This window comes from Oreochromis niloticus, linkage group LG14 (assembly GCF_001858045.2).
Source record: "Oreochromis niloticus isolate F11D_XX linkage group LG14, O_niloticus_UMD_NMBU, whole genome shotgun sequence".
Taxonomy (NCBI): Eukaryota; Metazoa; Chordata; class Actinopteri; order Cichliformes; family Cichlidae; genus Oreochromis; species Oreochromis niloticus.
Genome location: NC_031979.2, coordinates 2,192,337 through 2,217,112, shown reverse-complemented (window position 1 = coordinate 2,217,112; position 24,776 = coordinate 2,192,337). Strand labels below are relative to the sequence as shown.

General features: G+C 43.3%; 1 protein-coding gene across 2 annotated transcripts in view; it reads right to left on the bottom strand.

Annotated features, from left to right (window-relative positions):
• Window positions 1–24,776, bottom strand: part of sorl1 (sortilin-related receptor, L(DLR class) A repeats containing) — a 90,529-nt gene that overhangs the window by 5,795 nt on the left and 59,958 nt on the right. The window contains exons 11-42 of one of the 2 annotated variants that reach the window (XM_005474413.4): window positions 21,131–21,204; window positions 20,481–20,569; window positions 19,652–19,830; window positions 17,707–17,893; window positions 17,149–17,277; window positions 16,480–16,565; window positions 15,616–15,788; window positions 15,328–15,459; window positions 15,044–15,135; window positions 14,155–14,401; window positions 13,928–14,066; window positions 13,672–13,845; window positions 13,449–13,562; window positions 13,234–13,356; window positions 12,932–13,051; window positions 11,624–11,749; window positions 11,434–11,544; window positions 11,135–11,266; window positions 10,518–10,649; window positions 10,148–10,282; window positions 9,168–9,320; window positions 8,648–8,815; window positions 7,745–7,873; window positions 7,447–7,573; window positions 7,153–7,322; window positions 6,419–6,534; window positions 4,102–4,206; window positions 3,956–4,022; window positions 3,513–3,595; window positions 3,344–3,434; window positions 3,077–3,267; window positions 443–562 (exon numbers count right to left, since the gene is read on the bottom strand). In XM_005474413.4, coding sequence (XP_005474470.1) covers window positions 443–562; window positions 3,077–3,267; window positions 3,344–3,434; window positions 3,513–3,595; window positions 3,956–4,022; window positions 4,102–4,206; window positions 6,419–6,534; window positions 7,153–7,322; window positions 7,447–7,573; window positions 7,745–7,873; window positions 8,648–8,815; window positions 9,168–9,320; window positions 10,148–10,282; window positions 10,518–10,649; window positions 11,135–11,266; window positions 11,434–11,544; window positions 11,624–11,749; window positions 12,932–13,051; window positions 13,234–13,356; window positions 13,449–13,562; window positions 13,672–13,845; window positions 13,928–14,066; window positions 14,155–14,401; window positions 15,044–15,135; window positions 15,328–15,459; window positions 15,616–15,788; window positions 16,480–16,565; window positions 17,149–17,277; window positions 17,707–17,893; window positions 19,652–19,830; window positions 20,481–20,569; window positions 21,131–21,204 — 4,214 coding nt within the window. Of the gene's footprint in view, window positions 1–442; window positions 563–3,076; window positions 3,268–3,343; window positions 3,435–3,512; window positions 3,596–3,955; window positions 4,023–4,101; window positions 4,207–6,418; window positions 6,535–7,152; window positions 7,323–7,446; window positions 7,574–7,744; window positions 7,874–8,647; window positions 8,819–9,167; window positions 9,321–10,147; window positions 10,283–10,517; window positions 10,650–11,134; window positions 11,267–11,433; window positions 11,545–11,623; window positions 11,750–12,931; window positions 13,052–13,233; window positions 13,357–13,448; window positions 13,563–13,671; window positions 13,846–13,927; window positions 14,067–14,154; window positions 14,402–15,043; window positions 15,136–15,327; window positions 15,460–15,615; window positions 15,789–16,479; window positions 16,566–17,148; window positions 17,278–17,706; window positions 17,894–19,651; window positions 19,831–20,480; window positions 20,570–21,130; window positions 21,205–24,776 lie in introns of both variants that reach the window. The other variant, XM_005474412.4, reaches the window with a different exon arrangement.

Below are 24,776 nucleotides of genomic sequence, written 5' to 3'. Positions count from 1 at the left end.
TACGCTGCAGTCACACAGCAGCTTTAAACCCTCGTTATTATTCCAGTTTAGTCTGAAAACTGTGTTTGCATTTAAATTTATTCTTCACTACTAAGCTTAGATCACCTGCTCGCATCACCACCTTCAAGCACAAACGTGACGGCACAGCTGTGGAGAAGATCGCGGCTGCATTTGCACCTGCGGTCGTTAAACTTATCGCTGAATAATTTCCACTCCTGTGCCGACTTTTTGTGTTTTTAGGTGGGAGATTTCGCCCTTCCCTTTACTCTCACATGTCACACTGACTAGTTCTTCTGGAAGTGATCTGGCTTCACGCCACGAGCAAACGTTCTCAGAGCAACAGCTCAGACACGGCAGGTATTCAAACACATGAAACACACACGTGTGAGATTCTGGAATGTTCTTTTAGAGAGGCGTGTTTAAGGACGGAGGACAGACTCACCAGGAAGAGGAACTGCTCATCGCTGTCTACGGTCACGGTGAGGCCGACAGAAGGTGTGCACACCTGATGAGGACTGAGGTAGAAGTCCAGGAAGGAGGTGGCATAAAACACACCGTACACCTGCGCGCACACAGACACACGCAGTTACAATGGTCGATGCGTACGTTCAACAGAATGTGAAATAACAAATGTAGGAGGATCTGGTTGGATCTGTATGATGTCGTTTGTTCATTAATGTGGTTCCATGCACATGCAGCGTGTGTGCAGTAATGCATGACTGCATGTCACTGCCTGCCACACTCCGTCTCCTCAACAACTGCCACCATGACAAACATGACAAAACAGAGCTCCGAGTGAAAGCACACTACTACACACCATGGTATGTTTTTAACATATTTTTGAACACATATGACATAATATGATATAAGCTGAGTGTTAAAGGGTTTGTTATGATTGCGATATCAGCCAACACTCCACGTCATGACTGAGTGACATCATCTTAATGTTAAAGAAAACATCATAAACCCAGACACTGTTCTGGGTCCTGGCACTCAGACTGGACTCTCAGCCTCTCTCTCAGTTACAAAGCCAACTCCACAAACATGGGATGTGGTGTGAATGTAAATACAAACAGGATGCAGTGGATCTCACATCTCATGAAAACAGATCATAGAAAACATATCCAACATTTGAAATGAGAAAATGTACCATTAAAACATATATATACCATTTTTAGCTGGCTCTGAAGCAGCAGCAGGGTTGGGTCAGGGTCATGTTTACTGCTGTGCAGCAACCTCTCTGCTGTTACAGAGGAACTCAGCTGCTGGACTTTCACCAGAGCAATGCTGTCCCGTGTCTGATTTAGGATTGTAGCTGCTCAGTCCAGTTCATATCAAATGTTTTCAGTCGGTGGACGGTCTTTACCGCAGGTTTGATGTGTCTGACCTGACAACAGTTTGTCTCAGACGACTCTAAACCAGCTTCAGCACAGATCATGTTCACATCTAGCTTCTTATTTGAATGACAGAGCTTTAACCTGCAGTTGTGGATGCCACAGCGAACTGTGTTCACATGCACTGATTTCCAGAGATGGGCAGTTACTGTAATCTGATTACTTTTTTCAAGTAACGAGTAATGTAAGGGATTACTATTGCAAAAACAGTAATTTTTACTCCCACGTAAGCATGCTGCGTTACTGAGTTACTAAAACCGTGATTTTTTGCGAGAATGTCTCATGACAGTGACGTAAGCGAGTGCGACGTTCGTGACAACAGCTGTGTGCAGATCAACAATGGATAATATATCGAGTGCGGGAGAGAGTATGAGCGTGCAGTGTTTAAAGCGTGGAAGTACTGACCTTACTTTGAGTCTGATTCCATAAAAAGTGACAAAAACATTAGCGTCCACTGTTCACTGCGTGGGAAGAAAACTTCTTTTTACACCCCTTAACGTCCAAGCAAGCAGCGAGTGCGCTACGACGTAATGTGAAACTCACAGAGAAACTCGCGGATTCTTCCACTGACCGCTGCAGCACACCTGCACCAGGGCAAACATCCGCCTACCCCAGTCCTGCTTTACAGGTGAAAATAGAGCAACAGGACCGCTAGTCTTTGATTTTATTTATTTTCTGCTGTGTTTTACTTGCATCTATTTGAAAGAGTGAGTGTAAACACAAAAAACTATTTTATTTTATGTGCTGAAATGTGCAGAAAATAGGTTTAAATGTTAAATGTTAAAGTTAAAAGATTAAAACTAATAAAACAAGTTTTAAAAAGAGACGTTTCCATTTGATTACATTTTGTATGATGGATTATGCAGAAAAAGTAGAATTGGGCTGAAAGATCTATCGCTTTATCACCTATTCAGGTTGTAAATCGTGTTTTTAAAAAGTAACTAAGTAACTAAGTAATTAATTACTTTTGAAAATAAGTAATCAGTAAAGTAACGGGATTACTTTTTGGGGGAAGTAATCAGTAATGATTACTTTTTTCAAGTAACTTGACCAACACTGCTGATTTCACAATACAATCTCGTTTTTAATGCATTCAATTCAGTTTTATTTATACAGCACTGAATCACAACAACAGTCACTTCAAGGAGCTTTATACTGTAAGGTCGACCCTACAATAACACATACAGAGAGAAACCCAACAATCATATGACCCCCTATGAGCAAGCACTTTGGCAACAGTGGGAAGGAAAAACTCCCTTTTAACAGGAAGAAACCTCCGGCAGAACCAGGCTCAGGGAGGGGCGGGGCCATCTGCTGCGACCGGTTGGAGTGAGAGAAGGAAGACAGGATGTGAAGATCGAGCCCATCCAATATTTACTTCCTCCAGATTCTCAGAATGTTTTGATGATATCATAAATAATGAAATATTCAGTCTTCAGTTTTTTTGAAAATGTTTCCAGTTTTTGTCAGCAGCTGCCATCAAATTTAAAATGAGCTAATATAAGTAAAATACTTCAACATTTCGAATGTTGAAGTATCAGTGACTCCACTCACATTACATTGAACTTTTAGCTCCACACTTTTCCAGAATCGCATTTGAAATGTTTTTAACTGCTGGATTTCTCTGATAAAGTCAAGGCTGCACAAGTCATTTTCTATGAGATTGTTTGTGTGTGTTTTACCTGAGCAGGTGATCCACTGACAGTCCAGCTGCACTCCACAGCTGTCTGGTTGACAGCCTTGGCCTTCAGGAGGGGCCGCTCTGGCTGCTGGCCTTTGGTCTGCTGATGTGTCAGCGTGGTGGGGCTGTCTCCGATGCTGGTGTGAGCCCACACAGCCACCTCATACACCGTCCCTGCTGTCAGGTTTGTAGCTGGAAACAAACAGCACACGTCAACACCCACACTGCCAGAAGAATACACGTGTGACTAAAACGTCTGACTCGGTACCTTTGAGGACCCCTGATGTGACCGTGTAGTTTCTGTTCTCCTTCACGTGTGTGTCAAACTGCCAGGACAGAATCACAGTGTACTGTTCCACCTGAAAGAAACCAAGCCATCAGAGACGTTCGCACAAACGTGAACCACCAGCTAAAAAACACAAGAAGAAAAACCTTACTTTGTACTGAGAGTTTAATGTAAAGGACAGGCTCATGGAGTCGTTGGTGATGCTGTCGACGTTCACAGAGGGAGGAGGCAGGGCTGCAACACAGGAAGGAGTCAAAGGTTTGCCTGGTTTCATACGGCTGATGACGAGATATTTTTAGGACAGGCGGTGCAACGTTAATGTAAACTCAACTCATCCTCCACAACCTGCCCCACTGTTCATTATTTGGGCGCGATTGGTCTGGGAAATGATTCTGAAAATATTTACTGCTATTTAAAGTTATTATTTATATTATGTGTTCATTTCTGACAGGTCTCAAACACACTTCTCCTTTGTGCTCTTACTGAAGGAACTATCACACATGAAGCTTCAGAAGCCTCCACCTGAAATGTTTCCTAAATACCAGTAGATGGCAGTGGCGAGCAGCTTTTCAAACTGCAGTGAGTCCAGTGTACCTTTCTTAGGGGTGATGGATTTCACCTCGGACCAGTTTCCCACGCCTCGACTGGTCACCGCAGCCACCTGGGGAAACATCAGTGATTACACACGCTGCACGTGACGCTAACACAGCGGATGTTTCTGAAGCGTGCAGGCGTCTTACCCTGAAATTGTACTGCGTTTCTGGACGCAGCTCGTACACCTTAGTCGTTTCAGATTTGGATCTCTCCGACGTCCAGTCAGCGCTTTGAAACACGCTGTACTCAACCTGTGACAAACACAAAAAAAGCGATGTTTAGCCACAAAAATGCACGATTAGTGAATGTGGAGCCTATAAAGAGCCGAGTCATCTTCTGGCCCAGAGATGGGTCATTTTATTAAAAGATACAGGGCTGCACCAATAAGCTGAACCGCTACAGGTACAAGCAGATGTTACAGTCACTCAATGAAAGTGTAAAAACATCAACACTGCATCTGTTTGATCAACAATCTCAAAACTATTGTAAACAAAATGTGCAAATTTCAGACTTTTAACGTTTTGTCTGTAGTTTAATTACTTTGTCTACTCTTTTCACTTCTTATTGTTCAGTGAGAGAAACTTGTGTGGATATAGATCAGTTGGAGCACCTGCCAGTTTACAGCCTTTCTTACCTTCATGAATAAATCACTCCCTCTAAAAGTCCGTCTCCTCTGTAATCTCAAACTGTCCCACATACAAGGACAAAGATCTGGGCCATATCATACGGTTCACGGTAATACCGGTATAATGTTAGGCAATGATAAGAAAATGAAATATGGCGATAGAATATGGGGGAAACGTGCATGTGCAGTGCCTTTGTTTTCATACGCACATGGTGGAAAAAGCATGGCGGCGACGGAGAATGAGAAGGGCGAAAGTGGATCGTTGAATGAAACAGATGAACCAGAACTGGTTTGTAAAAATGCTGCAACTTCACTGGTGTGGAACTGGTTTGGCTTTCGTCCGTCAGATACACAACAAAGCACATTTTTTTTGGTAGAGCTTACAAGCGGGCCGTCGTTATTATTATTATTAATCCTTTAATTTTCTCAAAAATCGACAGTGCCCCTTATAATCTGGTGCATCTAATGTATGAATTCTGGTTGTGCTTACTGACCTCAAACTGATTTTATGTGGCACACGGCGCTCAAAAATCTGTCAAAGTTGTTTTAGTGCGACTTTGCTAAGCTACGAAGCTGCACCGCTTGATGGATTGTCGGAGCATTACAGCTACCGTAGGCAGGAGCCTCGCGGAGTAATATTACCGTATTGTGTGTGTATAAGGAGCCCAAAATGGCTCCTGTTAAGAGACATGCTCGCGGTCACGCAGTAGAACATGGGAATAGAGGAGCTGTGAGAGAATTCAGCATTAATGAATCAATGGTACAGAAGTGAAGGAAGCAAGAAGACTGAGTTGAGTAAAGTTCGACTTCTCTGACTGTTTGGTTTTGCTTAATGCGCCTTATGGTCCGAAAAATACGTATTTGACTTATTTATTTGGCACACTGCAGTTTCATGTTGCAAAGCAGCTCTTTTGAACTTGTGTGGATATTATACATGGTTATGTTGAGGACATGTCGGCCCGTTTCCACTGGAAATGCCTTTTGGTTAAACTGTCAGTGAGGAATTTGCACTGTTACATTTTTATATAACTTTAATGCACATAAAAAACAGCTGCTTGTTTAAGTGAAAATACATTGATGGCTTTTTGCACTAATAAAGTTGTGGCATTGTAAAGTATTTTGTTTGCATCAATTATATTATCAGTCATATTGTTATCGCAAATGTTCAAATACATATTGTGATAAATATTTTTGGCCTTATTGCCCTGCCCTAGTTTGCACATTCTCAAATTCCTCTTTTTTCTTTGTAGCAGTGAACTAAACACTCTTCCATGAATTCTCCATCAGAATGACAGTTTTTTATGTTTTTGTGAGAAACTGTAAAGCTGGTCTTACTGCTCCCTCCCTTTTCAAAAATGACTTGTTGCTTCTGCAGCTTTGCTAGAAAAGGTTCAGACGTCCGTTCCTGCGTGTTTAGCTTCATAAATGCTTCTGAACTTCTAGGCCTTAAACTCTCCACTAACCAATCACACGGCTTTGCTTCAGTAAACAAACACTTGCTAAAAAGTCAGTGTTTCTTTCTCTAACACGAGCCTCTTTTGGACTTGGAACACTTACATCTCTGAAAAACATCAGATCCAGAGTGTTTATAGTGAACCTGTGTTCACATGCACACCATAAACTGTCTGATGACAAGTTTATCAGAGTGTGTTTGCTGCCTGAGACGAGACAAACTGCACTGACGAGGCCAGGTGAGGCCTGCGGCCGCTCGGGTCTATTTTGATTTCTAGACTCGTATTTTGAACTCTCCGTCTTTGTGCTTTACCTGCTGGGCTGTTGAAGCATCATCATCATCATCATCCTCTATAAAAACAACAGTTGCTTAGAAAGTGACTTACGATGTACTCCCTGATGAGGCCGTTGCTCTTGTCAGGGGAACTCCAGGAGACCACCACTGTCCCATCCACACCATTATTATCACAGGACAGCTGCAGATTCCTGGGAGGGTCAGGCACTAAACCACACACACACACACACACACACACACACACACACACACACACACTAAGCCACTGGCTGAACTCCATTAACACCAATATTCATATTACATACATATTTTATAAATTTTATAAATGGGAGTTAAGCCCAGACAGTCTAGCCTGTCTCTCAGGGGCAACCACTGGACCACAGTCTCCACCACAGGGTGGACATATGGGGGCAGCAAGAGATCTGCACCATAGTTATGGGGACAGCGATGGAGAGCTAACATCAGCAGGCAAACAGCACCAAAAGCAGAGGGTGAGGGACAAAAGCATCTGGAGGCAACAGTTAATGGCACTCCACAGGTTTAACCACAACTTCAAATTCAAACTTCTACACAGAGCTGACCAAAGTCTCTCTCTCCAGGGTGAGCACTGCTGTGAAGGAAAGGAGGTGCTGGGTTTCTAGCACAAGGCTTTATGCAGATTCTGCGTTATGCAGAATTGCATGCTTATGTATGACTTTTGCTGGCATTGCATCTGAGAGACCACGAGTGTACCAGAGAGCGCAAACACATCCAGATTTAAGTTGAAATGAACAGAAGTCAGAGCTGCTGTTGGAACCTGGTGTAGGGTGAGCACGTGATACTCACATCCCTCTGGTGTCCTGACTGTGATCACCTCATTGGTCTTGTGCAGTTTGCTGAGGCACTGAGTGAGCACCTTCACCTGGTACGTGGTGTCAGGCTTCAGCACCATCAGTTTGTAGCTGGTCTTGTTGCTGTGGGTATCCATAGTGGTCCACTGCAATGTGCCCACAGGCCTTAACACAAAGAGATCACAGGTCACACTGGCTCTTTAATACAAACCCTATTACCAGCTATAGTGGTGTGTAACACAGCTGGCTGACAGCAGCATGACTCTGGGATTACTGAGCAGGTTCTTACCTGTAGTAGATGAGGAAGGAGCAAGAGTCCTGGGGAAGGTTTTTAGGCCGGGTCCAGGTCAGAGTGATGCCACCCAAGAAGTCTGGTGTCCACTGGAGGTTCTGGACTTTATAGGCCAAGGTGTCCGCTGTCAGAGAGAGAGGCAAAGTAGATTCTGATGTCTTAATATTTCGACATTAACATAAGCTGCAATACTCCACAACCGACAGCAGCTGGCAGCATTGCACTGGACAAGCAGGCAGACAGTTTCTGTCATTTTAAATAAAGCAAACTAAGAATGAGGTTAGAGTGGACCTACCGGTGCAGCCATCTTCATCACTGTGGTCGGAGCAGTCCAGAAAGCCATCGCACTTCTCACTGTCCAGCACACAGGCTTCACCATCAGAACAGCGAGTCCCATTAACACAGGACAGAGGGCCGTGGGTGGCTGCAGACACACAGAGGTTTTAGATGAAATGCTTGCTCACTGCATAGCCTGCATAGAAGCATGATGCTCATGCAGATGACACCTGAATCTTAAAATCGTGGCAGAAAGAAGAATGACGGCCTCGGCCACATAAGGACTATTTCAAAGTTGTTTTCTTGGTTTAATGTTTCTCGTCACATTTTTGTTTAGTTGGATTTAGATATTAATGAAATGTTCAGGCTGAAAATGCCAATTTTATCCATTTATCCATTCAAAACGTATCCATTTGAATCCTTATAAGCACATCTTACATATAAATATGTAGACAAAGGACACGTGTTCTGTTCTGGAAGCTTTCTGCTTTCAGTTCAGTACACTTGAAGCCCAGACATAAAATATGCATGTCTGAGATTATTATCACAGCAGAGCTTAAAAGTGCCATTACACAAAACTTTAGTTCCAACTTCCTGTTTTATGTCAGACCTGTGAAATGATCAAAAATGGTTCAGCTCAACACGGAGATTGTCCCATGGTGCATTTGTAGGAAGAAGTATTGAAACGACACCTGTGTACTCCACAGGGAGGTTTACAGCCATGGAAAAGCCCAACAGAGTGTCAGACAGGCTTGAACTCATGAGCGAGGCTGTGGGTGAAAACTCGGCGTAATCCTGCTAAAAATCCTTTTGATTATCTTCTTCATTTAAAACGCCGTCTGTTATATGATTGTTCCTCCGAGGTCCAAGTTCTGTGTGTGTGTGAGACAGTATTTTGCAAATGCATTGCACAGATACTCACGGCAGTGGGCTTCATCAGAGCCATCCTGGCAGTGGGCGTGTCCATCACAGCGCTGCCAGTCGGGGATGCAGCGGGCGGGGCGCTGACACAGGAACTGACTCCGGCTGCAGCGATCGGGGGAATGAGGGTTCTCAGTGGGTACCGAGGCGGGAGTCACAGAGCCATTAACTGCTGTCAGAGAAATGAGAAGCAAACAATGTTACTCAGCATTATTTCCTGTCATATACAGTGTGGACACACATCTCTACCTGTGCGTGCTCATTACTGAGGTAACAATAACTCAAATAAGCAAAAAGTCCAGGCTTCAGACAGTTTTGTGTATTTTCAGTTCGTGGATGTGTGGGTGGGATAGGGTGGGTACACAACAAATAAAGGTTACTTTAAACTTGCATCTTGCAAAAACACAGTTATGTGGACTATTTCAGGAAGATGTTGATTCAGTTTGGCCAAAAGCTGTAAAATATAAACTATTATGTCTTCTGCAAGACAACTTGAGCCAATCAGCAGCAAGAATCAGTACCTGTCGGACATCCAAACTCATCGCTGCCGTCGGGGCAGTCAGCATAGCCGTCGCACACCCAGGTGTTGCTGATGCAAGCCCCTGAGCCACAGTGGAAGCGGTTGGGCGCACATGTGGAGGGGCCGGGGGCCACAGTGTGAGGATCGGCACCACCTGCAGTGATAAGAGGCATAAACTGGTTCGTTCAAGAAGCAAATTTAAAACCCTGACTTACCCAGATAGAAACCAAATACTAGAAAGCAAGATAAAATAGGTGTTCAGGCTAATAATCAGACAGGATGGTAGTGTGGCTCTTCTCTTGGACCTCCTCAGCCTCCCAAAAACATACATGGGAAACCTAAAGACAGGAGATTAGCAGCAAAGAACAGTGGCAACAGATAAAGATCCTCGCCTCAAGGCACTGGTGTGCAGGTGGGTTGTAAAGTGGCTTGCAGAGGCTGAAACAGCTTAAAGAGAACAGAAGGTATGAGATTTGCCCTGAGCTTGTGCAGAGAAGTGTCGCCATCAGCTATGGCTCAAAGTCAGGCGTCGGAGTGACGTCATTCATGAGTTTCAATCCTCGAATAAACGACTCACTTTTTGTTAAGTTATAGTTTTGCTTTTGAGTCCACACCTCTGACTCCACAGTCTGCAGTGTGAGACTTTGACAAGAAAAGCAAGGGAAACAGGATTTGTTCTGCTCCTGAAGGTCGTTGAATGCATCCAGACCTGAAGGTGAAGACGTTCTAGCATCACTACAGCCTTAAAATCCCCACTGCACGCGTTCATGGATAGAGCCCGATCAGTGCTCTGTATATGGCTTATTTAAAAAAAAGTCACAAATACACAACTGCAGCAGTACACATTACACATGCTACTCATGTTTATGTTCACTGCTGCCATCTTGTTTTGTTAAATCAGGGGTGGTGAGCTGCTCGAACTCTGAGGTTTCAGAGGATCTGCTGATGGAGCTCAACTGCCAGAACTAACGATGTTCGTACCTGAACATATGTATTCATCAGACCAGTCCCCACAGTCATTCTCGAGGTCACACTTCCACCACGTGGGGATACAACGCCCATTTTTGCACTCGTACTGGAAATACTTGGAGCAGCCTGGGACCTCGGTCGGAGCAGCTGCAACGAGCAGAGAAACAGTTAGCCTCAGATTTTGCTGAGTAATCATAAATGTATTTGGTCTTTGTGGGAAAACAAAAAGACTGCAGGAGTACAAATATAACTTATATATTCAGTGTGTGCAATCAGTGCATTTGTTCCACATGATTTGATAGTAAACATTGTGAGTGTGTGTGTGTGTGTGTGTGTGTGTGTGTGTGGTCTGGGCATTTCTCCATAAGCTTTTCATCCTCACCACAGTTGGCTTCGTCGGAATAATCCCCACAGTCATCCATGCCGTCGCACTTCCACTCCAGACTCACACACACTCCGTTGGCACATTGGAAGGTATAGATGTCACACACTTTGCTGAATTCAGACGGTGCGGCTGAAAGAAAACATACAAGGAATCTACTTTCCAACCAGTCCTGCACAAGCTCTTATTTTCTTTGGATCCATGTAACGCATCTGTACTATTCATCTTCATTTATTGTATTTGGTCACAAAAAGCCAGCCTTCTATGTCATCATAATAATTACAGGGCAGAAACAAGGAAATACCTGGAAAAGCTGGGAGTGTGACAGCAATCAAAGCAATGACTAAAGAGCCTGATGCAAAACATAATTGGAGGGATAAACCGATCCAAACACAAAGCACAAATATAATGATCCACTGTTCAGGTGCACAGGTGAGTGGAAAACAAACTAAGCAAAAACAACCCTCCGCCTTTCTCCTTTCCCCTTGTTTGGGATGATGATCATACGACGCCTCTGCTTTATAAAGTGGCCTGGTCAGGTGTTACAGGGTGACGGGTGGGCACAGGAGGGCTGCTGCAAACATGCAAGTGTCACAGTGGAGATGCTTGTTGCTCACCACATTGTGCATACTCGGCGTCCTCATCAGAACCGTCTTCACAGTGTTTGATCCCATCACACACCAGAGACTGAAACAGGCACTGGGCTCGGTTCTTACATACAAACTCCATGTAGCGAGTGCACAGGGGATCTGTGGATGACACAAGCAAAGAAAACACAACGACTTTCACAACAAATCAGACACGAGATGGGGGCAGATCAGCAGAGCAGTCAGATGATTATATTCTCTGTCATACTTACGATTGCACGTGAGGCTCTGACTGCTAAACTGTCTCCTAAACCAACCGGATCACTCACCGCAGTTGTTCTCATCGGCGCCGTCTGGACACTCCTTGATGCCATTGCAGTGGGCAGAGGCTGGCAGGCAGGTGTGATTGGAGCACAGGAACCCTTTACACTGAGTCCCCTCTAAGAACACAAATCAATAAAGTATTACTGCTAACAGACAATCTCTGCTTCCTTTGCAGAGGTTCTTGTGTGAGCTTACCACAGTGTTGTGGATCTTCATCCGAGTCATCCTGACAGTCATCATCGCCGTCACATTTCCAGCGCTGAGGTATACAATGACCTGTGTTACACTGGAAACTGCTGGGCTCACAGGTATGGTGGCCCACTGAGGACACACAAACAGAGATTAAAGGAGTGGAGAAGCTTATAAATGTATGACAGATTTAAACCTTGTTAATGTGAAGTTTTCACAGCTACACACACTTTGTTACTGGCACTACTGATTATGCATTTATGTATGTCAATGTTTGAATATATGTCTTTCCCGTATATATGTAGTAAATATATTTTCACCCAGCACTTTGTAAATGTCTATCTTTAGCTAAATTTGAAACCAAACATCAGAATGGGGAAGAAACGTGCTTCAAGGGACTCTGCAGCTGGCATGGCTGGTTGGTCTGAGTGTTTCTGAAACTGCTGATCTACTGGGATTTGACCACAATACCATCTCTATGGTTTACAGAGAATGGTGAAAATAGTAAAAAACAAGGGAAAATATCCATTCGGCAGCATTTCACTGTGTGAAAATGCTATTGGCACACAAGGAGCCCCTTAATGCCAACTCAGCAACCCGAAAGAGCACCTCTGAGAAAAAAGTGTGCAGCCAATAAAACTGTAGCGACTGTGTGATGCTGTCATATCAATATGGACAAAATCTCAGAGAGATATTTTTGAACAGGGCTCCAAGCTGGGACTAACAAGGCGCACCTAATAGAGTGAGTGTTGAGCGTACACAAGCTAGTCTCGGAAGAATAATAACAGTTCTCTTATTGTGTGGGTACGACAACAAAATTATTATGAACTGAAGAGTATTACAATAACTTACAATTTACTGGATTTCTGTAATTTAAAAGTAACTATCAAACCCCAAAACTCACTAAAGCAGCCAGTGAGAACCTGCTAAGCTAGCTAGCTTTAGCAGACGTTTAGCCTTTTGTCCTCATCAGGAACGGATTCAGCTGCTACCTCATTGAATTATGAGGAATAAAAAACTGAATATCCAAAATAACACTATGACTATTGTGCTGTACATTTCAGTGACTGTAGCTGAGTCGTTGTTTGTTAGCTGTCATTCTGTGACTTTAACTGTGTGGTTAGCGGTTAGCGGCTGTGTAATTAGCTCTGTTTTTATGACTTTAACAGTGCAGTTAGCGGTTTTTTAAAGGCTGTAGCTTTGTAGTTTTATTTTATGACTGTGAAGTTTACTGTAAGTGTTTAGCGCTTACAGCTCACACCTTCTCTGATTTAACTTTGTGGGTCATCATGTATGATGCTGAGTCTTCCTCACCAGTGCAGTTTGTTTCATCTGACCAGTCTCTGCAGTCATTGTCTCCATCGCAGCGCCAGCTCTTGCGGATGCAAACACCACGTGCACACTTGAACTCATCGGGCCCACACTGATGAGACTCTGAGAAATACATCAAAGTGTTAAACAATGTTGCTAATATAAACTAAAATATTAGTGTAATGACCATTTTAGACCCTAACCTAATTATATAGCCCTTTCTAGCCTTCCTAACCAATGAAAGCGCTTTAATAAAAGTCACATTTAACCATACAATCACACAGAGCTTTATTAATGCGTCTTACCACAGTTCTCCTCATCACTGTTGTCTCCACAGTCGTCCTCATGGTCACATTTAAAGGCCAGAGGGATGCAGGAACCTGAGGCCACGCAGCGAAACTGGTTGGACGGGTCACAAGTCGTAGTGGCTGCAGAAGGACGCCAGGAAAAAAGAGCTTTGTTTCTATAGCAACAGTTGACTGTTTCTGTCATGAAGGCAGCAACGCTGCTGAATACTTACGACACTCTTGTTCGTCACTCATGTCCCCACAGTCGTTGTCGCTGTCACACTTCCAGATGCTGCTGATGCAGCGGCCATTGGAGCAGCGATACTGGTTTGGCAGACAGCTGTGCTCTGGAGTCGAAGAAATATGCAAACAGTCAAACTGTTAACCGTCGGAGGCTTCGTGTCCGTAAATCTTACGACACGGCGTCTTTCAGAAGCACTACATGCTTATTCTCACCCGTCTTGATGCAGGTGTTGTTGTGGAGCTGGTAGCCTTGGGGACACTGGCACTGCAGCTCTCCGCTGGGCGTCGTTAGAGTCGGAGCGCCGTCTGGGCAAACGCAGGTGTGCCTGTGGCCGGGCTGAGGCAGACACAGCAGGCTGCACGGCTGGTCGGCACAAGCGTTATGTCCTAACGAGAGCAAGAACGCAGTTTATTTCATTTAAACCTGAAGAAGACTTACAGCATCGTCACCTCCCTCTCTGGTCCTCACCTCTGTTCTTCCCCTTATAGAAGATCTTAAGGTCCATGACTCCAGTTAGCCTGCCAACAATCAGCTCGTTGTTTTGGGAACCAGCCTTTGGAGCTTTGAAGATTCCCATTTTAGACCAGTCATCCCAGTACAGGTCATTCTGAACCCAGCATACACAGCAAAAGTGTGAACAATCCACCCAATCCATCGAGACTGACACACACACACACTCATAAACATGTTGTTACCTTGAACACAGCTATAGCGTAGGGGTGGGGCAGCCCCTCCATGAGGACGCGCCTCTGCCCTCCGATGAAGTCGGCCCTCTCGATGCGGTCGCTGTAGGCTTCGGTCCAGTACAGCCAGTGGTCGTCGGCCGTGATGCCGTTGGGCCAGCGGACACCCTCGGACACGATGCGGGACACGTTGGTTCCATCCATGTAGCTCCGGTAAATGCCAGGTGCTCGGTCTCCCCAGTCAGTCCAGAACATCAGACTGGACATGGAGAGGATACAAGATTAGGAATTTACACCGATTGCGCCCTTTGCGTACGCTTTGACTGTGATTGAGCGCCAGGTCAAATATTTCATACAAGCTTAAACTCTAAGAGAGTGACAACGTACGCAGAGAAGGGAGGAAGTGAGTGCAGTGAGTCAACCATACATTCATTTTCTGAAAAAGTGGAAAACGAGGTCAGCAGCAGACCACAGGAATCCTCATGTCTGCTACTCAGGAAAAGCAGAACTATGTTTGCAGAAGTGAAGCCAGATCTGTTTTCAGAGATGATCTTGTGGTCAGTTTGTCTGGTCATCCTTTTTAAAGGGTGATCGGAGAATTGTTGTGTTTTTACCTTAAGATCAGGTTTAAGAAAATAGTCAGAACCACTGATGTGTGAATGATGCATATTTTTGCTCCTGCTCTGCAGGTTTGTGTTTGCTCTGCATGATTCAGTTTCATTTATCTCGTGCTGCCTGTTATGGAGACACTCAGCTTCTGCCTGAAAAAGGCAATATCAGCAAACAATATATTTTTTATAATTTCTTGTTCTTGACTGGAAAAGTCAGATTTTCAAATCAGCCTAAAGCTGCTTGTTGCAGATTCACTCTGTATAAAACTCGGTTCCTTTAAAGGCTTCACCTCTCTCCGGGCAGCAGAACCAAAGCTCGCGGGTGTTCGAGGATGGAAGAGTTGAGCAGAGTGTGCCGCAGATCCCCATCAGGGTTTGAAACCTTCAAACACAACAAACAAGTCAATGGTAATGAAGCTGTGACAAGAAAACAAATTATTGTGATTATATGAATATAATCTGACAACCAAAGAGGAGAGCTGGGAAAGAACAAGCAACTGTTTCAGTTTGATAACCTTGCAACTCTGATGTGTCTGATATCCTGAGTGACAAACACTGACAATGTTTTCTATACCTCAATCTTCTGTGCTCCAGCATCCACCCAGTATAACAGTCTACTGATGGGGTCAAAGGTCAGAGCCTCCACATTCTGCAGGTCTTTCCTCACGACTACCTCCTGACCTGTGCTGCCATTCAGACACAGGCGCTGCAGGACCAAAAGACAAACGCAGGTTAGTAACAGCTTCAGTAACTGGATGAATCGTTAAACTCCCTCTACGTCTCAGCCCCACAATTACCACCACGCTGTCCTTCTGCTGTCAGAGAGCACACACCGACTGCATCTTCTAGAGGAGCCACTGACCTGTATGGTGTCCAGGGAGATGTCGGCCCAGTACAGACAGTTGCGGTCATAATCAAAGTCCAGAGCCACAGCCTCCCTGAGGCCAGCCAGAGGCAGAGCCTGGTCAGTGCCCGTGGCCAGGTCGTAGCGATGGATGGAGTTTCTCACAGCGTACAGGATGAACTCATTACTCTCTGCAAAACCACAGAAGACAGGCTGAAGACAAACACAAACGTGCACCGACACCGAGCTGCACAGCAAAGAACCTGAATGACTGACACATAAACCGATTGGCTGCTTTATGCAGAGTAAATTCATTTATTCATTTGAAAACATGATCCCTTTGATTCATTTAACACGGCCGTCATGTTGTCATACATCCAGTTAGAAACGGCCCAGCTGCTATTACCTCTCAGACAGCAGGTCTATAATCGAGACTCTACCACTGACCCATACTCAATAACTACGACCCACAGCTAGCAGAATATTCAAAGTCGAGTTGAACTGTTGGACATGATGGTCCAAACATCTTGAGCCGCCCCTCATTTCTTTTTGTTGTGAGGAAAATGGGTGACAGGTGAAGCAATGCCAGCACAAATGGAAGCTCAACTGTGTCGAGGTTGATCACGATTTTTGCGCAGTGCTGTGCATCTACGGTTTTTAGGGTCTCTAATGTATTTATATGTAGGGTCGGAAGCAGAAATGCATAAAATAATGGATGTTTATTTGGATTTCACCTTTCTCCCACAAAAAAGCCCGACAGGTGACCAAGTCTGTGTGCCAGTCAGTAAACTGGATGGAAACAGTTGTTTGGAAACGTGACACCTTGAACTGTTCCACAGCACGCTCAGCTGCATGTTGGAATGTTTGGAGAAAGCAGATTACCTCCGACAGGACAAGGCAGCATCTCTCCATCCAGCCGGGCCTCCACATCTCCGCCGCTGCAGCTGTCTCCCGGTACCTTCCTGTAGCTGCAAGAGGGAAATAAAAGAGCTTTCATCTGTCAGCAACTCGGTGGCGTCCAAACAAAAACAGTGAAAAAAGGGAAGAATAACCAGGAAGGACACATTCAGTTACATTGGTGTCGTTACTGGATCAACAAGGTTCTAATATCAAGTGACCAATCACATTGTAGTGATGTCATAGTTTTGTGACGTGGAAACATCGTCGCCCACCGTCCCGCGACCCCGACCCTAACCCCCTCCTTTTTGGGATTTTTTCTTGAGTGGACATCGGAAGGTTTTTTCCCCAAGTCGCAAAACTATGACATCATCACAATGTCCAGGATCAACATTGCACGTGACAAATCACAGACGTCATCATGTTGATGCAGGAACAACATGAGGATATCTGACAGAAGCACTACAGTGTTCATAGCATGGGAGTTTTCATACAACACAGTTTGATTAAAAATATACGGTTTAGTAGATTTACGTTCCTCTTTAGTCTGTAGCTGTGACTCCATTACTGCTGTGGACGACGGCATTATGCTAAGAAACTGCAGAAGAAGAACGGCAGGCTCTGCATTCCTGCACGTTAATAACAGCAGTTTACCCTTTGCTGCGGCGGTAGGTAGTACCAACAGGACAAGGAACGGGTGGAGCGTAGAGGTCGCCCAAGAACTCAGGGTCAGGCACGCACACCTGAAGGGACAAGTCCTCACTCAGCTTAAAGCCATAGTCACTGAAAGGAGGAAGAGGAGGGGAAACAAACAATATAGTGAGTTTCAGCACGTCCCAATAAAGAATAACAACACTGTATTTAACCCACGTATACACAGGGGGGTAGTCCTGCTTTTCTTTTCATTATTCTTGTTAATGCATCCTTTCAAATGAAATTTAACCTCTGCATCATAACATCAAAGAAAATATTAAAGACTTGAATAATAAGCAGTGCATATAAAGAGCTGTTCACCTACACCTACACTGATATTTTAATATGTTCAGTACTTCCTAGATGGATCCAAGTCCTGGTGATTTATCATTATGAACTCAATCACGAAAAACCCGATATGTTCAGATATGCAGTAGAAAAAGAACTGATTAAATAATGAAGACTTCTGAAATCAAAGGCCTGGAGATTTTGTGGACTTTGCAAAGGCGTTCCCCTCACCACTCGTAGTCCTGGCGTGTGCAGGAGCAGTTAGAGATGGTGACAGGCCGATCAAAATCTTCTCCATTAAAACACGTAGCGTGAGGCGCTCGCCTTTTGAACGTTATCTCTCTGCCCAGCAGACACTCATTACCGTGCTCGTCAGATGGGGACCAGCGCTTGTAGTCCTTCTCAGAACAAGGCACACCTAAAGAAACATCCAAGGAAAAGTAGACATGATGTGGATCTGACAAATGAGTTGAAATATTCTTGATGGTATATTTGTAAAGTCAGTATTTCTAGATTGAACTTTTCTGCTAAGTAATTATCCTTTGCCTTTCTCCTAGCTTTCGTTTTAAGTTACATATTTACTTTTAGAAGTAAATCAGCATTACAGTTATGTTCTATTATTAAATTGGGATTTTAGTGATTAGAAATTACTTTGTTTGTTTTTGTACATCTTCCTTCTTTGAATTTTATTTAACCTTTAATTTTATTTGTTACACAGTAACACATTTTTAAATGATAGAACTTTTTCTACTGTTAGCTGCTACTAGAATTTGGAGATTATAGATTAATTTATTCCCAAATTAATAATCGTGTGTCTCTGTAAACCATTACTCCTTACTAGCCCTAGGGTCTTCTGGAATTAACTAAATGTAGTACTCTTAGGCTACGTTCACACTGCAGGCGAAAGCGCATCAAATCCAACTTTTTTGACCGTATGCGACCCATATCCGATCGTAGTATGACAGTGTGAACAGCACAAATCGAATATTTTCAAATCCGACCCGGGTCACTTTCATATGTGGTACTGAATCCGATACATATCTGATGTTTTAGAAAGCGACTGCTGTTTGAACGGTCATGTCGCATTAAATCCGTCTTTTACGTCACTGACACAAGACAGACGCCAATTATCAGCGCCGGAGAAGACAAACGAGAAAGCATGGCGGCGGAAACTGGAGACAGAGCAAGTCAATGGACAGAAACTGAGGTTTTGGACTTGATTAGCATATGGGGAGAAATTGATAGACTGCTGCAATAACACCTACTAGCTATGTAGCCGCCATTTTTACTTCCGTAAACAGAGCGCGTTGTGTGTGACGTCTTCTTTTGCGCATGCGGGACGCTTTGGGGGCCGTGAACTGTTCGCACTAGAGCGTGTTTGCTGTCACATTTTATTTGCAGTGTGAACAGGCAGACCAAAAAAAATCGTATTTGATCAAGAAATTGGAATTGAGCATTAAGACCTGCAGTGTGAACGTAGCCTTAGTTAACAAAAGCAAACAGCTAGCATGTGCTTTCAGAGTGTTTCAGCTAAAGTACAATCTTTGCAACAAAAATGTAAAGTGAGTTTATTTTTGGTACATGAACAGTAGTTGTGTGCAACATTGCTACAGTGTATTACATTTTGTTACAGTTCATCCTCCCTAAAAACTCTGGATGCTATGCTATCGCTGGCTACTGTCATGACATGCTAACCGAGCGCACTTTGGCTACATACATGAACTTTAGGTGCTACAAGCAAATGTTACAGATTTTATAACAGTTTTGTGATTGCATTCATCAATTAATTAATGAAATTAATTTCTGTCATTTTAATTATTTCATGTAGCTGCTGAGTTCTGCTAGTTTTAGCTACAGTTACTACATGAAGTTATTAATCAGAGAACTAACCTTCTGCAAGCATGCATCATCATCACTCTACAGCCATCTGAAATATCTCTGGACACTTGTTTGGACGATTATATGGAAGCACTATATGAATTGCTTGCTTATTTTCAGTTTATATAGGAAGTACATGTATAAAATCACAAGTTAAAGATGGTTACAAATCACCCCTACAGTACTGGCTTTAGTCTAAATTTAGAAATAACTGTTTCTGCATTTAGCCGTTGTTGCTAAGAGCTGAAGATCTCCATTCTGGGAGCGCTCCAGCCCTATTTCTCAATCGTGGACCTACCCAGAACGTCAGAGGTGTTGACCTGCAAGATGAGCCAGCTGTGTCTCTGCTCGGCATACGAGCCAAAAATGGTGAAGATGGTGCTCTTCTCTCCGGGCTCTGTCAGCAGCTGGTAAACGTACACTTCCTTTTCTGAGAACCGAAAGTCGGTCCACGTCTCGCCTTCATTGGTGCTGAACCTGACAGGGGTGTGGTATTATTATGACCATATCTTCTAAATATCTTCTCACGTACTGTTGACTAAACATACTGAGTAATGTTTGATCACCAAGGTTACCAAGTTATCAGCTTATCTGCTGCATGCCCACTCACTCACCGAGGGAACAACAGCAAGACAGAGAAGATGATCAGATGAAACAAACAAACATGAGTTAATATCAAATTAAAGTGGGAGCATGACGTGTATTAAAAGTCAGGTGTAACCCAGTAATAGTGACATTTGTATGTATGAAGGTAAAATCAGGTTACTGAGTAATCAGGGTAAGATAAAATGAATTATGGAAATGAAGCCAACTGGATACATATTGTTATAATACATCACTTTCATGAATTACAGCTGGCTGCAAGGTAGGTGTTGGCACAGAGGTGTTTTAATCTAGTTCTGTTTATTAGTGGAAGGATTATTCGTTGTTCAACTACAACAGGCAGCTTCACATTCACACAGTCTGCTCCTGCTGGCTAATGGGCACGACCACACGGTAGGTGCCGTTTATGTGCTCCGCCTGCCAGATTTCTTAAAGCCGTCACAAGTTAACCTCTCTGGGTTTGAAGCTCCTGTCTGATTCATTTCCTCGGCTAGAGGAAGTTTAGGAAAGCCATCTGGACTTACTTCAGTTGTGTGGTGGGGCCTCCTTGTGCAATAGCCATCAGGATGCCGCCATGGTCACCCCAGGTGTAGAAATGAGGCCCTGCCAATGCCTAGATTACCACAAGCAGTGTCAGTGAGACATACTGTGCTTCACAGGGTTGAACAAATTTAGTGTAAAGACATCAGTGCTGTTGTGTGGACTAAAGGATAGAGCTTTCAGCCACTGTAAGTGATATCGACGTTCATCTAACACAAACAAAAAAGATTCCCAGTTTGATCCTGGAGGGAGACACATGTCAGATTCCCCTCACACATAAGGAACCTGATTATAGTGATGTGTCTGATGTCAGGCGGCACTAAAACTACTTCTAAATAATCAAAGTCATAACAATCCCCATCAATCTGCTACTAAAACTAAGGACTATAGAACATGAGACTAATGAAGCACTAATTACTTTTTTTAAAGTATCATCGATGTCCTTTGAACACTACATGAATTAACAGTAACGTCCTTTCATGACATGTGGGAATGAGAACGTCAGTCGTCTAAGAAAGCTGAATAAAGCTCGACCCTGTCTACAGGACTGAGCCTGAATGTTGACATTTTTTTTTGACACACAGTTTAACCGTCTGCACTGTTCTTGTTGTTCTGTACCAGACTTTGCACTGACCTCTCTCCACTGGGCTCCAGCGCTGCTGGATACATACACATTGGGTTTGTTGGCCAAGTTCCTGCCAACAGATCCTGCAATCAGAAGACAAAAAAGGTCTTTAACACACGCTGACTCCATATGGTCGCTGCTTTTGTAACTCTGGAGTTTAAGCCAGAACATTTTGAATCTTTTCATGCATGTGGCATTTGTATCTGCTGGAAATGAAATCCTCCAGGAATGATCTGCTTAGAATATTTTATAAAACAAACTACTAAAATAAAAAATTATAAAACATGCAACGTAAGGATGAGAGGCCTGCTTGATGCTGAGATCCATCTGTAACATCCACTAGGGAGCCAACATTGTTGTCCTGTGTTGGGGCATTGTTCTGCTACTGAGCGTCACACAGAGGCTGACATGTTTTACTTTGTCGTAGCCTAACAGGCCGTGATGAAACTAAACGTTAGAAAGTTAAAATAATTATCTGCTTAGCTAAAGGCATTCCTTTCACCATGTAGCATGTTAGCATTATGGGTGACACAAGCAATGTGACAGCTAATGCAACCTCACACAGCTGATACAGCGGCGGCACTTTTTAGCGTTTCTTTAGATAACAACTTTATGACAGGGCTAATAACGAGGAAGCAGAGATTAGAAGTAGAGTAGATTTAGAAAATTTGAATATAGAGCAATATAGAAAAAAAGCAAGAGTTTGAAAAAGAAAATGTGAAGCAGACTGAAAAGACTTTTTTACGCCTTTTTACACAACGTTTATTTCCTCCAGCACTCTTACACATTTGCACGGCAGGTAAAGTATTTACTTTGGAGTTTGGAAGTTGGGAAGAAATTTTTATATCTCAGCCCAAATGCCCTCCAACATGTGTGCTAGTGCATCCCTCCATCTATCCATCAGGAAAAACAGGCTGTGTGGACTGGATCAGGACCATCATTCTCTGTGTTTGACACTCGAGAACAGACAACAACTGCTAAGGACATCAATCACATTCAACAAATATTTCAGGGTGAATGACAGAAGCGCAGATGAGAATGAGAGCATGGCTGATGTGTCTCTGCTCAGGGCTGTAATAATGCCTCTAACGAATGTGGTACTTTCTCCCTGTAAAACAGGCTGATGACACTAAACATTAAATATCATCACAGAAAGTGTCAGAGAAAAAAAATAGCTGCCACTGATCACAGCATCCTGCATAATTACTGCGACAGAAACACATTGGGTTTGAAATCAAACAATCAATTTGTGCTTAAAGTGCAGATTTAATTAAAACGGTTTTACTAAAGTTTTACACGACCTGTATAAAAATTACAATTTTATACACAGCGCCCCATTTTCACAGGTTCAACATTAATGTGAGAACTGAATGACAAACAGTTTCATGACCTGCTGTCTTTTTGCTCCATGACAAATGAAGCAGACATAATATCTGAAGTTGAAGTGTTAAATTTATGTTACAGTGTTTCACTGCAATGTTATTTACGAGGTGTTAGCGCACGTGAAGGCTGGAAAACCCAAAATGAAGGAATGAACCGAACAGCTCAGCAAACCCAAAAAGTCCTGAGAGACCAAACGAGACAACTACAGGACTACTTCACCACAGTGGCTGCACTCTTCAGGAGACCAGTGTATCACTGAAAAGTCTACACGATCAAGAGACACCTTCATCAATAGAAATAAATCCCAAGCATGCTTTCAAAAACTAAATAAGGTGCAAACCCATGAATACACTCAAGACCAGAACAGGAAGAAAACGAGTCCATGAGGATGAAAGAAACACACGACCTGCACTGACTGAAGGTACGTCTGACAAGAGAGGAAAAAATGTAAACATCGAGTGGAAAAAGGACTTCCTGTGGCTTTTATTTTTGTCAGCGCTGCTCTGAAACAGCAAAGAGTAAATCAGACAGTCCTTATGTCGTGAGACACGAGATGTTTAAAAGAGATAATGTTAAAAAACAGCACATTTCATTCTTGTGCTTCTACTTTTTGGTCAGTGCTGCAAAACCAGCAACCTTTGTAGCACCAGTGCTATAAGCTAACACAGTTAACATACAGTCCTGCGCGCAGACACACACACAAACACGCAAACCCATTAATATGAACACAAACCAAACCCAGGAGATAAAACACTCGTTAAATCCTATTAGCCTTCAAGAAGACAGAATAAAGGTCATTTTTATGCCTTTGTTTAGATTGCATATATATGCATTTTATTTTATTTGACTTTGATTGTACAAGGAGCTGGAGCACTTTATTATTTTAGTGTGAAAGCACCACAAGGTAGAGGCTTTCCTCGGAGAAGGGAGGTTCCCCAGCATCACTTCTTTGACCTGTAGGAGACCAGATTATGCCTGGACTCTGCCATGAGCTCTGATTATTGCGTAGAAGACAACCTCAATGAAAACCACTGGAGATTTAAGACAGAGCAACTAAATACGATACAGGATTTCAATCCCATGAAGCTCGATACATAAAACCTGAGCGTAACGATGACCTCGAACTACTAATGAAGGTTTTAACAGGACCCCAAAGTAGGACCAGCTGGTCAGCTTGATTAAATGGATACTGGACTTGGATGCAGACCAGTGCATCACACCCTTGGAGGTTCTCCAGCTTCACTTCTTTGACCCTGGACTCTAAGAGTTCCCCCTACATGGACGGGAGTACACAGGAATAAAACCCTGTGATCTGTCAGCAATCGTCTTTGTTGTTCGTGTTTGCTATACTTGAGAGGAACCAGCAAATCCTGTGAACATTATTTTAAAAAGCCTTAAAGAAAGCCACCAAACAAATATAGTCTTGAACTTGGGCACAATTATGGTGAAAATCTATCACCTAATCACTGCGTCGAGGTCTTAGCAATATCAAAGGGAACAAATATTCCTAGGAATTATTGTGGGACAGCCGGTCCTTCGGCCAGAACTTGTACACAATGTTAACAGAGATAAGGTGGATACAAAATACATCTTAAATAAACCAGCCTTCAACATCAACTCATTCTTCAAACATACTTGTGGCCGTCAGAGCTACTCCTCAGCCTCTTAGCATTTACACCTGTGGTAGGAGTTTGCGTATTTTCAGAAAAGTTTACCTCTGACTCGAACGTATCCCGGATTTTTAGTAGCTGCACCTGTGGTATTGATTTGAAAATTCTATATCGCCTCGTTCTGGAGTTATTGCATTCATAAAGTAGGGTGTCCAAATTAAATCGCACCTATGCGAGTCGTCTCGTTCACAAGATTTTCAGAAAACCTGGCCTCCGACATCATCAAGGTCACTAAGATTTGAACACCTGGTGTCAGTTTCAAAGTCCTATTTCACCTCACAAACTCACAAATCTGCATGACCACCCACCTGCCTGGCGGAGTGAAAACACAGTCTTGTACAGCTGAGAGGGTAAAAACGATCCGAGAGTTTTCCAAGGTAAAGAAATGAGATATTCTTCAGTAGCCAGGATGTTTGGTTGTGTACAGCCGCAATGTTTCTGTGTTAACTTTAAAAACGAGGTGACCTTCATGATCATTTTAAAGAGGAATGCACAACTTTGTCATTTAAAATTCAAACTTTCCAACATTTCTATGTTGTGTTGTGTTTCATCTTGATTTTATCATTTTTAGGTTTATTAAATTTTTCATATGGCGTGTGTTA